General features: G+C 47.1%; 1 protein-coding gene across 1 annotated transcript; it reads right to left on the bottom strand.

Annotated features, from left to right (window-relative positions):
- Positions 1 to 936: 936 nt before the first annotated feature.
- On the bottom strand, positions 937 to 12,735 carry ZNF16 (zinc finger protein 16). Its single transcript, XM_086338109.1, is given in 3 exon segments — positions 937 to 3,053; positions 12,530 to 12,629; positions 12,631 to 12,735. Coding segments are annotated over 3 exon segments (1,956 nt in total). The 5' UTR covers positions 12,727 to 12,735; the 3' UTR covers positions 937 to 1,293.
- Positions 12,736 to 13,203: the final 468 nt, after the last annotated feature.

Below are 13,203 nucleotides of genomic sequence, written 5' to 3'. Positions count from 1 at the left end.
ATCAAAGCCAGACTGGCAGAGGAGGAGCGTGAAGCCAGAGGAGCTGCCTTACAGTAAGAATAGGAGCAGTCTTGTCAGGCTGAGGCCAAGTCTGGAAACTGTATCCCATTAGGTGTTGCCAGGGGAGAGGGGGTGGGATGGCGCCCAAAGTGTAGGGGAGGCTATGACAGGGCCTCTGCAGGGCAGCAGGGACAGCTGCTTCATGGGGCCTTGGAGGAGACGCTAGGCAGCCCATGCCACGCAAGCCCATGGACTTGCCTGCGCATCCGAGTCACCCCTCCACCCTCTCTTCTCTTCAGCCTCAAACCACCTCTCCCTCCACATTTGCAACTGCTGGCCTTGCCTCTACTTCCTTGAGAACTCAGAAGCCAGACCTTCCCTTCCCTTCATGACTACAAGCCACTGCCTCCTTTCCTCCTGTAACAGTGCAGGAAGGGTCCCCCATCCTTCCAGGACATTCCCAGGTCAGGCCCTCCCTGGTGGCAGAAGTGTGGCTTCTGGGCTAAGTTCCCCAATGCAGGGAGTCAGGAGCCAATGCCCACCTCTTAGGGGCACCTAGGTGCCCTGTAAATGTCTGATGATGGATCCAGGAGCATGTGGAAAGGAAGGGAGGAGCATGTAGAGCAGCCCCTGGGGGTGAGGCCCAGGACCAGAGCTCAGGAACTGCCTCATGTACAATTGTGCTGCAGCCTGAGTGGGGCCACAGGGCCTGAGCCACCGCAGAGCAAGAACACATAACCACAGACTGCAGATGGACACCACGGAGAGCGGGAAGCAGGGAGGGTCAAGTCCCATTACCAGGTAGGATTGGGGGGGTGGGGAGGTTGACAGCAACCAGACCTGAAAACTCTCAACCTGACATTATGAAAAGATACCAGCCACAACCACTGACAAAGGACTCAGTCCCTTGACTAGTGAGCACACGGAGGTCTGTGGTTGTCTCAAAGCAAATGTCATTTACTTTCTTGGTTATGTTCCTTAACAGTAATAAACTCTATGGATGAGTGCACAGCCTCTATAATCCTTTCCCTTCTAACAAGTACAGCTGTCTCATAACAAACTGGAAAAACAAACAACAAAGAGAAATGAGCTCACAGGAGACAAGGGTGATGGCAGGGGACTTGGGAGAAGGAGCAGGACCACAGGACGGTCCCCAGTCTGTGGACGGTGGCTTCTGTGGACGGTGGCCTCGTGGGCGGTGACCGTGGGGTGGACGGAGTAAGCGAGAGCACGTCAAGTCTGGGGAGGGAGAGTGAGGCACAGCCAGGGGGTCAGGGTGAAGCTGCGAGGGGTTCACTCCCTGGTGTGGATCAACTGGTGCTTGGTCAACTTTGACCGCTGGCTGAAGGCTTTTCCACAAGCCGTGCAGTCATAGGGCTTCACCCCAGTGTGGATCCGCTGGTGCTGGATGAGAACGGAGCGCTGGCTGAAGGACTTCCCACACTCACTGCACTGATAGGGCCTCTCGCCCGTGTGGATGATCTGGTGCTGAATGAGGTGCGAGCTCTGGCTGAAGCCCTTCCCACACTCGACGCAGGTGTAGGGCTTCTCTCCAGTGTGGACCTTCTGGTGGTGGATGAGGTTGGAGCTCCGGTTGAAGGCTTTGCCACACTGGTTACACTCGTGGGGTTTCAACCCATTGTGGATCCTCTGATGTTGAATGAGAGTTGAGCTCTGGCTGAAGGTTTTCCCGCACTCAGTGCATTCATAGGGCTTCTCCCCTGTGTGGACCCGCTGGTGCAGGATGAGGTTGGAGCTGCGGCCAAAGGTCTTTCCACACTCGTGGCACTCGTAGGGCTTGTCTCCCGTGTGCACACCCTGGTGCTGCACGAGTGCGGAGCTGTGGCTGAAGGCCTTCCCGCAGACACCGCACTCATACGGCTTCTCCCCCGTGTGGATGATCTGGTGCTTTCGGAGCACCGAGCTGTAGCTGAAGGCCTTGCCACACACAGCACACACATGAGGCTTCTCCCCGGTGTGGATCCTCCGGTGCTGGATGAGGCTCGAGCTCTGGCTGAAGGCCTTCCCACACTCACTGCACTTGTAGGGCTTCTCCCCCGTGTGGACCCTGTGGTGTTTGATGAGGTTGGACACCCGGCTGAAGGGCTTGCCACACTCGCTACATGAGTAAGGCCTCTCCCCAGTATGGACCCTCTGGTGCTTCCTCACGTGTGAGCTCTGGCTGAAGGCCCTCCCACACTCAGTACATTCGAAGGGCTTCTCCCCTGTGTGGACCCTCTGGTGCTTGACGAGGTTGGAACTGCGCCTGAAGGCCTTCCCACAGGCATGACACACATACGGCTTCTCGCCAGAGTGGATTCTCTGGTGCTGGATGAGGTTGGAGCTGCGCCTGAAGGTCTTCCCACACTCACTGCATTCGTAGGGCTTCTCGCTCACATGGGACTTCTGGTGCTTTTTAAGGCTGGAGCTCTGGCAGAAGGCCTTCCCACACTCAGAACACACATGCAGCTTCTCCCCATGGTGGGTAAGCTGGTGCTGGAGGAAGCCTGTGTGTGTGCTGAAGAGCCTTCCACACTCGTTACAGATGAAGGACTTGTGTCCAGTGTGCACTGTCTGATGCTGAGTAAGACCGGGGTCTCCTTCGAAGGTTTTCCCACACTCGCTGCATATGAATGGGCTTTCGGCCACGTGAAGTCCTGTGCAGCTGGGCAGGTCCAGGCTGCAGGGCAGGCTCCGTATGCCAAGTTGATGGGGCCTCCCCTCTGCAGGAGGCCCCTGACACTCCACTGGGCTTGGGCTCCGGCTGCAGCTGCTCTTGATGTCATCACAGTCCACCTCTCTCTCTCCTGAGGGGCTCCTGAGAAGCATCTGTGCTAGAGTGAAGGCTCCCTCCTGGTGAGGGCGGTGCATCTGCCTCTCATCCTCAGGGACCCCCCAGTCTCTTTCTTCTACACCACCATGGAGTCCTCCAAGCTCAGGTGTCTGGGGAGCATCACTGCCAGAGCTGTCTGATATTTCTACCTGTGATTCCAAGTCCTCAGAAACTTCTTCCTTCTGAACAAACTCCTGGCCCTTAGTCCTGGTGTCCCAGCCTGAAATGATAAACAGAAAGTCACATGGCGCCCCCTCCCCAATGGTCTTCATGCTCTCTCCTTCCCTTTAGCCCATCTCTGCTGAAATACATCACAGAAGATGACTTCTCTGACCATTGCTCCCAACAGGGCTCCGTATCCCAAGGCTGGAGCCACGCAGGGGTGCTGAGTGGGTGGGTGAAGAGCACCCCACAGTACTCTCAGCCTCCTTGGGCCTGTTGCCCTCTGACCTGCCCATCGGTTCAGGAATGATTTCCATTCGCCTACTGAAATTTCTAGAATCTCCCCCAACAGCATTTTGTCTCCCCACGTCACCTGGAGGCTTCTATTCTCCTCAACGCAGACCCAGCTGTGTCGTCTGCTCAGCCTGACTGCCCTGTGCATGTGTCTGGTGGTGACAGTTTGTATTCTGGTCACCTGACTCATGGCCCAGCTGGAAGGCCCTGCACAGAGTCTGTGCCAAGACCCCCTCCGTGGAGCTTGACTGTGTGGCTGCACACAGTGAGGCAACCTGCTTCACCCTCCCACTGACCATCAGGCAGGCCTGTCATCATACCTGCAGGTGGGCTACCATCTTCTCCCAGGGCCCCAGCTGTGGGACACCAGCGGGGCTCCCGTGGGGCTCCCATGTGTGATAGGGGCACAGTGAGGGCTTCAGGGACAAACAGGGTGGTCACTGAAGGAAACAAGGGTCTGGACAGGGTGGCCCAGGGAGCCCCGCCCTCTCTTGGTTGCACAAGAAGGGACATAGCTTTTCCATGAAAGGTCACAGAGGACCCATTCTGGGCTCTGTGGCTGCAGTCTCTGTCATAAGGTCTGCTCTGTTACAATCCTTAAAAAACTGAACTGTTCTTTGCTTGCAGGTCATAAACAAATGGTGAGTTGGATCTGGCCTGTGGGGCATGGCTCGCTGACCCAACTGAGACAAGATCATTGGTGTGGCTCCTGAGGGAGTGGAAATGGGAACTGCTTTGCAGGCCAGAGAGACTATTGGCCTGGAAGGATTTTACTGAGTCGGGAAACAAGAGTGAGTCCTATGGGTGAGGGTAATGGCATTTTTTATTTGGTAGACTGGATACAATTCTCTGCAACATAAGAATTACTGGAAACAATAATGAAAGTTCTTTTTTTTTTGAAAGGAAATATAAAGTCAAAAATATGCTTTAAGAAAATTTTTCATTAAAAACACTGGGTTTAATGGTGAAGGAAAAGATGTGTAAACAAACGCACTTGTTTGCCACACTGCCCCCACAAGTGTGGCACCGACTGGCCCAGCCAGCACACAGCAAACCTGTTAGACTTCCCAAGAGGAAACAATGGAGGTCTGTATGATTAGCTGCTTCCAGGTTTGTGAAAAATGCCCCATTGGAGCCATGCTCACAAGTCCTCATGTGGCTGTGGCTGTCGAGGGGCCCAGCAGAGACTCAGCAGCACCTGCCCCGCCACATAAGCCCCCAGCGGCACCGCAGCCTCGGCTGGGGGCTCCACCCCTCTCCATCCCCACAGGGGCTCTGTTATGTGTATTGAGGTGAAGTTAACAAACAAAATAACTGTTTTAAATGAACACTTCAGTGGCATTTAGTACATTTACAATGTTGTGCAATCAGAATCTGTATATTGTTCCAAGACATTTCATTTCCATCACCTCAAAGCCCCAGTGCATTAGTCCATATCTCCTGGCCCCCAGCGCCTGGTGACCACCACCTGCATTTTGTCTCCATGGATTTACCTCATTCCTGACCTTGCATGTGAATGAAATCATGATACACAACTTTTGATGTCTGGACTCTTCCTCTCAACCTAATGTTTCTGCAGGTTCAGTCACTGCGGCAGGTACCAGTGCTTCACTCCCTTATGGCTGAATAACATTCCACGGTACAGACACAACACATCTGGTTTCTGCATCCGTCCACTGAGGGGCATCTGGGTTGCTTACACCTCTTGAGTACTGTGAACAGTGCTATGAATATGACATACGTGTACTTGACGGGTATTTGCCTTGAATTCTGCGGGTATGTATCCACAGTGGAATTACTGCATCACACGGTAATGCCAGGGCTTCCCAGGTGGTGCCAGTGGGAAAGAATCCCCGCCTGCCAATGCAGGAGATGTGTGTTCAATCTTTGGGTGGGGAAGATCCCCTACAGGAGGGGATGGCAACCCACTCCAGTATTCCTGCCTGGATAATCCCACAGACAGAGGAGCCTGGTGGACTACACTCCATAGGGTTGCAAAGAGTCAGACACAACTGAAGTGACTGAGCATGCACGCATGGTAATGCTAGGTTTAAACTTTGAGGAACTGCCAAACTGTACTCCACCATGGCTATACCATTCTACATTCCCACCATTGTTGGTGTATAGAAACACAACTGATTATGTGTACTGACCTGTACTCTGCAATTCTACTGAATTCATTTAATATTAGCTCTAGCAGGTTTTTAATGGATTCTTTGGGATTTCCTATTATATATACAGGATTGTGCCTTATACAAACAGAGGTAGTTTTATTTCTTCCTTCCCAATTTGAATGCCTTTTTTTTTTCTGGCCTGATTGCTCTGGTTAGAACTTCCAATACAGTACTGAAGAGCAGAGTTGAAAGCAGGCATATTTTCCTGATTTATGGGGAAAACCTTTTAATATTTCACTAATGTACATGATGTTAGCTGTTAGCTGTGGGTTTTTCATGAATGCCCTTTATCGTGTTGAGGAGGTTGCCTTGAATGGAGTTCTCAGTGTTTTCATTATGAAAATGAATTTGGTTTTGTCAAACACTTTTTTTTTTTTTTTGCATCAATTGAGATGATTCTAGCTTTTCCCCTTCATTTGATTATTGTGGTAAATGACACTGATTGGTTCTTATGTTGCACCACTCTTGTGTTCCTGGGTTACATCCCACTTGGTCATGGGATATAACACTTTTATTAATGCTGCTGGATTCAGTTTGCTAGCATTTTGTTGAGGGTTTTATATATACAGCCACAAAATGTCTCAATGCATAATTTTCTTTTCCTGTGGTGTCTTTGATTATCCTTCCTTTTGTATAGTTTGCAAGCTTGACAAAACAGCATACATCCTTCTTTAAATGTCTTGTGATGCCATTTGGCCCTGGTTTGTTAGTTTTAAAAGTTACAGATTCAATCTTTAATTGTTATGTCTGTTCTTACTTTCTACCTATTCTTGAGTCACTCTTGGTGATTTGTCTTTTTAGGAATTTAGCTCTTTCATGTAGGTTATCTAATTTGTTGGTGTGCAACTGCTTTTTACTCTTTTTTACTTTTGTATAGTCGGTAATAATGTCCCCATCTCATTTTCACTTGATTTTCAGTGTGTTGTTTTTGTCATTTCTTGATCATTTCAAAAAAACTTTTAAATACATTGATTCTCTTATTGCTATTCCAGTCTCTATTTCTGCTCCAATGTTCATTATTTCCTTCCATCAGCTCTGGGTTTCGTTTACTCTTCTCACAGACCCCTAGGATGTCAAGTTAGGTACTGCTGTAAGGCCTATCTATCCTCCTCCCAATATAGGCATTGACTGCTGTAAATTTCCGCTCTGGGCTTCCCTGCATCCTGTGAGTTCTGGGAGTTTGTGGCTTTGTTTTCATTGTCTGTAGGTATGTTCTAACTTCCCTTGTGGTTTCTTCTTCGACCAACTGGTTAAGAGTGTGTGGTTTTACTTCAACAAATTTGTGCATTTTCCAGTTTTCCTGCAGTTATTGCTTGGAGATGATACTTTATATTATTTCAACATTGATTGAGACTGGTTTTGTAGTCTAATATATGGTCTACATTGAAGAATGTTTCATATGCACTTAAGAAGACTGTATCTGCTCCCTTGGACAGAGGGTATATCTATGTCTCTTAGGTCTATTAATTATAGTATTGCTCAAATTCCCTGTTTCATTACTAAACTTCTGTTTAGATGTTTTTCTTGACTTTTGGAAGTGAGGTATTAAAGTCTCCAACTGCTACTGTAGAAGCATCTCTTTCTTCCCTCAAATCTATGCCTGCTTCATATGTTTTGGGGTTCTTTTCAGTGTTTATGTTAATCACTACTCTATCTTTTTGATTAATTGACTTGTTTATCAATATATATCAAACTGTGGTGCTGCAGAAGACTCTTGAGAGTCCCCTGGACAGCAAGGAGAACAAACCAGTCAATCCTAAAGGAAATCAACCCTGCATATTCATTGGAAGGACTGATGCGAAAGCTGAAGCTCCAATACTTTGGCCACCTGATGTGAAGAGTCGACTCATTGGAAAAGACCCTGATGCTGGGAAAGACTGAGGGCATGAGGAGAAGGGGACAACAGATTAGATGGTTGGAAGGCATCAACTCAGTAGACAGGAGTTTGAGCAAACTCTGGGAGACAGTAAAGGACAGGGAAGCCTGGCGGGCTGCAGTACATGGGGTCGCAAAAGTCAGACATGACTAAATGACTGAACAACAATCTTCCTGATTAATTAACTCATTTATCAATATATTATATCCTTCTTTTCTCTTGTACAGTTGTTTGACATAGTTTACTTTGTCCAATATTAGTTTAGCAACCCCAGGTCTCTTTTGTTACTATTTGCATGGAACATATCTTTTTCACCTTTCACTTTAAGCTTAGTTTTTCCTTTGGAAGCCTCCTGAACTAAGCCTCCTGTAGACAGTATATAGTTGGGTCATACTTTTTTAAATCCATTCTGTATTTGCCTGTTGACATATCTGCCTGTTGACAAGAGTTTAAACCATTAACATTTAATTACTGACAAAGAAGGACTCACTTCTACCACTTTGCTTCTTAAATCTTTTCAATGTCTTTGACCTTTGTGTTCCTCATTTGATCTATTACTATCTTCCTTTGTGTTCAGTTTATTTTTTGTAGCATACCATTTGATATTCTTCTTTATTCCTTTTGTGTATATTTTAAAGATACTTTCTTAGTTGTACCATGGCGATTATAATTAATATTCTAACATCCAAAACAATCTAATTTGGCCCTCTCCCTTCAGCTTTTTTGGTCCCCTGCCCCATCTTTATCGAAATAAATTGCCGTAGAACATCATGTATCTTTTTATTTAATAAAGAAATTTACTTGTTTGGGGCTGTGCTGGGTCTTCACTGCTTTGCATCATCTTTCTTTAGTTGCAGGGGTAGGGGGTGCACTACTCTTTAGCTGCAGTGCACAGGCTTCTCATTGCGGTGGCTTCTCTTGTTGCAAAGTATGGGCTCTAGGGGCACATGGGCCTCAGTAGTGACAGCTCACGGGTTCTGGAGCACTGGCACAGTAGCTGTGGTACACAGGCTTAGCTGCACTGTGGCATGTGGGATCCTCCTGGAGCAGGGATTGAATCTGTGACCCTGAATTGGCAGGTGGATTCTTAACTTCTGGACCACCAGGAAAGTCCATCATATTAAGTTTAAAGTGCACAATGGGATGAATTGATACACATATATATGCAAATGATGACCACCATAAGGTTAACTGACATATCCATCACCTTGCACAGTATCCACTGTGTGTGTGTGTATGTGTGTGTGTGTGTGTGGTGAGAACTTTCAAGATCAACTCTCCTGGCAGTTGACAAGTACACTATACATTATTAACTACAGTCACCATGCTGTATGTTGAATCCTCAGAATAAAGCCACCAAGTTTGAACTGTTAACCAAAGTAGCCACAGCATCATACAGAAACTCCACTCCTATACAGATATGTTGCTACCTTTATGTTGTTGCAGTCACAAATGTATCCTTACATGTTATATATTAAGTAGTATAGGTTTATGATCATTTCACACATGTCTTTTAAATCATATAGGAAATAAAAAGTGAGGTTATAAACCAATACAACAATACTAGCTTTTATCCTAACCTATGTGGTTAATTCTATCAGAGATCTTTGGTTCTCTGTATAGCTTTGAGCTCCTGCCTAATACCCTTTCCTCTTAGCCTGTAACACTTCCTCTGACACTTCTCACAGGGCATGTCTGTTAGTAATAAACACCCTGAGCTTTTGTTTATCCAAGAATACCTTAACTTTGTCTTTACTCTGAAAGATAATTTTGCCAGATGTAGAATTCTTAGTTGGCAGTTTCATTCTCTAAGCAGTTTAAATATGTCATCCCACTGCCTTCCAACCTCCAAGGGCTGATGAGAAACTAGCTGTTTGTCTTATTGAGGATCCCTTATACAAGATGGTTTGCTTCTCTCTTGTTGATTTCAAGATTCAATCCTCCAAAAGTTTGATTATAATGAGTCCTGGTGTGGATCTCTTTGACTCTGTCCTACTGGGAGCTTGCTGAGCTTTCTAGACATGTAGGTTCAAAGCTTTTTTGCATCTTTCATCAAATTTAACATGTTTTCCACCCCTTTCTTTCTCACCTCTTTCTTGGACTCCCATGTGTGTGTTGGTTTCCTTGATAGTATCCCACTGAGAGGGTAACAGGCAGGAAGGCTAGGGGCCCCCAACAGAGGAAATAGGCTGCAAGTGTCAGACGTTGTGTCTCTCTCTCTTAAGCAGCAGGAGGAAATAAACTACAATTGTCAGATTTTTTTCTCTTCTCTATACAAAATTAAAAGGAAGTTTCTTTTAAAATTCTGTGTTGCCATGATGACACCTGAACTTAACTTTTCTCAAACCTGAGCTAACCAATGAGTTTTTCTTATGGAAATGTTTTTAAGATTAATAAATGTTTTTCTTAACATTAAGCTATGTTAATGAACTATGTATTTACCTTAGACTCTATCTTTCTTCAAGTTGATTCCACCTAAGACTCAGAACCGATAATGGCTCAACAAACCAGTATGTTTTACTCACGGAAATGTTCTCTTAAACTATGTGAATGAGACTATGTATTTGCTTGGAAATCTGCCTCTCTTCAAGATTCATGTCAGTTGTTTTATGGTCCAGGATGACTCACTTGTGCCAATGTTATCTCAAAACGCATGTTGTCGGTGAGGGGCCTGGTGCCACTCTGAGTTTTGAGACATTTCCTTTTAACAACTTGCTAATTCTCATTGGAGAAGACTCTGATGCTGGGAGGGATTGGGGGCAGGAGGAGAAGGGGACAACAGAGGATGAGATGGCTGGATGGAATCACTGACTCGATGGACGTGAGTCTGAGTGAACTCCGGGAGTTGGTGATGGACAGGGAGGCCTGGCATGCTGCGATTCACGGGGTCGCGGAGAGTCGGACATGACTCAGTGACTGATCTGATCTGATCTGAATAGGTATATAACTTCTTGCTAAAAACTAGCAAGGGAGCACTTTTTCTGCCCCCTTCTGATGTCTATATCAGAAGCCTTCTCTATCTCTTTTATACTTTAATAAATCTTTATTACACAAAAGCTCTGAGCAGTCAAGCCTTGTCACTGACCGCAGATTGAATTCCTCTCCTCCAGAGAACAAGAATCCCAGCGTCTTTCACAGCTCTGCAACAACCTTTCACCACGAGTCTGTTAGGCTCTGTTCACTTTTCTTCAACTTTTTTCTTTCTGCTACTCAGACTGGGTAACTTAAGTTCACCAGTTCTATAGCCTGCTCAAACCTGCTATTGAAATCCTCCAGAAAACTCTTCACTTCAGTTACTTTAGTTCTCCCTCCAGGACTTCTTTATTTTGACTGCACCACGAGGTATCTGAGATCTTAGTTCCCCGGCCAGGGATCGAACCTGTGCTCCATGCAGTGTGAAGCAGAGCCTTAACCACTGGAGCACCAGGAAGTCCCAGCTCTAGGACTTCCACTCTGTTTCTCTTTATAATAAATAAAATGTGAATTGTATATTTACAACTATCTCTACTGACTTTTTCAGTTCGTTCATACATAGATTTTAGTTCCCTGTCCATGGTTTCTTTCAGATCTTTGAGCACATTTAAGACAGTTTATTTATAATCTGTTAAGTATCTGTGCTTTTTCAGGGACACTTCTGTCAATTAATCTTTTTCCCTTGAATGGGCCAGCTGTATTTTCTGCTTATTTGTATTCTTTATGATTTTTTTGCTAAAAACTGAACATTTAATAATATCTACTGTGCTCCACTAGGACACTACTTCAGCACTAATTATTACTCTGCGTGGCTCCTGGCTTCCACAGATCGCAGAGATCAGCTGGAGGTGACACTACAATCTTCATAGGTCTTTTCTGAGTATACCTTCTATCTTGGGTTTCTATACATGGCTTTCTAAATTCCCTGACATATGAGGGTGCTTTTGAATGTCCTCATTTCTCCGCCCTTCCCTCCTGGGCTTTAGGAAGTTGACTGTACTATTAAGTGATGTCCCAAGTGCCTGTGGAAGTTCAGTTCATGTTTCTATGTTTTGAGCCCAGCACTTTCTACCAAGTAATTCTGAGTTAGGCAACACAGAGACAAACACTTTGATTCAACTCTTTTTCCAACCCCACACAGGGAAGAACAAAGTGATTTCTGAATAAGTTCTGCTCTGCTCCCTCTGGAAGCAGGCACCAGGTCCCACACTAGGAACACAGGATGCTCACTTTCAATATGCTGCTGAACCAGGAAGTATCTGTGAAGCTTTCCTTTTTAAGTTGCCTTTTTCTTGATTTAGCATTTGATTGGTTGCTGTAAACCTGTTTTCTAGATTTCTGACTTTGTTGGTCCTGATAGCTTCTACTTGTTTTTGTTTAATAGTTTATGTGAAGAAATGGGTGTCTGGAGCTGCCTATTCCACTATTTTGCTATACAGTGGCTTTTAAAACATGAGCTACCATCAACCTGTGTTTTACCTGGAGCAAGGGTCTTGATCTAACTCGCCATTCTCTGCTTGGCACACCCTTGGTCATCTGACAGCAAGTTTTTCCCTCAGAGCCACTTCTTGGCCCCATCATGCCTCTCATCCTCTACCCATCTCATCCTTCCAACACACCTATGACCATCTCTGCCCTTAGCCCAACCTTCTCCGGCCACACAGAGTCTGCCCACAATACTCTGACCACATGTCCTCAGTATAATACTTCCCATGTAGGTGTATTCTTGTAAAACAGCCATCATCAGATCCCAGCAAGGAAAGCTAACAGTGAGTAATTCCTGATCCCTGCTGAAAGGGCCACAGAAGAGGCAACTTGGTGAGGTGTCTTCACGAAGGACTGTCTGGAATCTAACAGGGATGGGAGCAGCTGGGCAGTGTGAATGCAGCCAGGAGGGAACAGGGCCAAGGCCTGGAGGACTAGGATTAGACCTGAGGGCAGGACTACCACCAGTCTGGCAAGGAAGTTAGGCAGGGCTCAGCTGGTGATCATCATGTCACACCCTCTATTTCAGGTGAAGAAACCAGAGTCCTGCTCAGGACACCAGGGCACCCAGGTGCCAGGCCAACTTCCTCTCTGACCTCCAGCCTTGGCCCTGCAAGTCCACAAGGCATTCTGCCCCAAATGCTGACAGGACACTTCCAGAGGTAAGTGCAGGGGAATGTAGACCAAGTCTCCCCAGAACAAGGGCATCAGTGGGGAATGCACACCCAGTACCTGGCTGCTGATGGTGAGGGGAGGTGGCTCCTGGCTCAGCGTCACCACAACAGAGGGAACCATGAAGTGCAGATCCAGGGTGGGTCTCGGCAGGAGCATCACTCCACAAAGGCCTGGGCTCTAGGGGTCCAAGGGGATGGTCCAGGAACTGAGAGCTCCACTGCTGCCTCTTTAGAGCATACTCTGAGGCTGGGCATGGCTGGGACCTGGAGACCAGCAAGGACACAGGTGAGTGTGCAGAGGAGGTAACTCCAGCGGTTCACTGGCACACCAGGCAGGGGTCACTTCCTCCACCCCTCACCCTGAGACCTCAGGAAGGCCTGATGATTGATACCACATTCTCTGATGCTGGAACAAATGGAGGTCAGCCAGCCAAGGAGACACAGACTCACAAGCCAGGGCCACAGGTGAGATACTGACCACAGAGCAAGGTGACCCACAGTGCCTGTGAGCACACCCGGAAGGGCCCAAGATTGCCATGGTAAGAGGAAGCAGCTCTCATGGCGCCTGTACCTGCTGTGAGCCACCCTGGTCCTGACACAATGCCCTGAAAGTGGACCAACTGACCTTCACAGGGAGCAGCAGCTTCAGAGGCCGGGCTGCCAGGGGAGCCTCACCACCGACACATGGAGTCATCACAGTGTCACTCTACTGGCCAGCCTGAGTTCTGCCAC

This window comes from Bos grunniens, chromosome 14 (genome assembly GCF_055505025.1).
Source record: "Bos grunniens cultivar Pamir isolate PY7600 chromosome 14, Bosgru_T2T1.0, whole genome shotgun sequence".
NCBI lineage: Eukaryota > Metazoa > Chordata > Mammalia > Artiodactyla > Bovidae > Bos > Bos grunniens.
The sequence above is the reverse complement of the archived record's forward strand: the minus strand, read 5'-3'. Positions and strand labels throughout refer to the sequence as shown.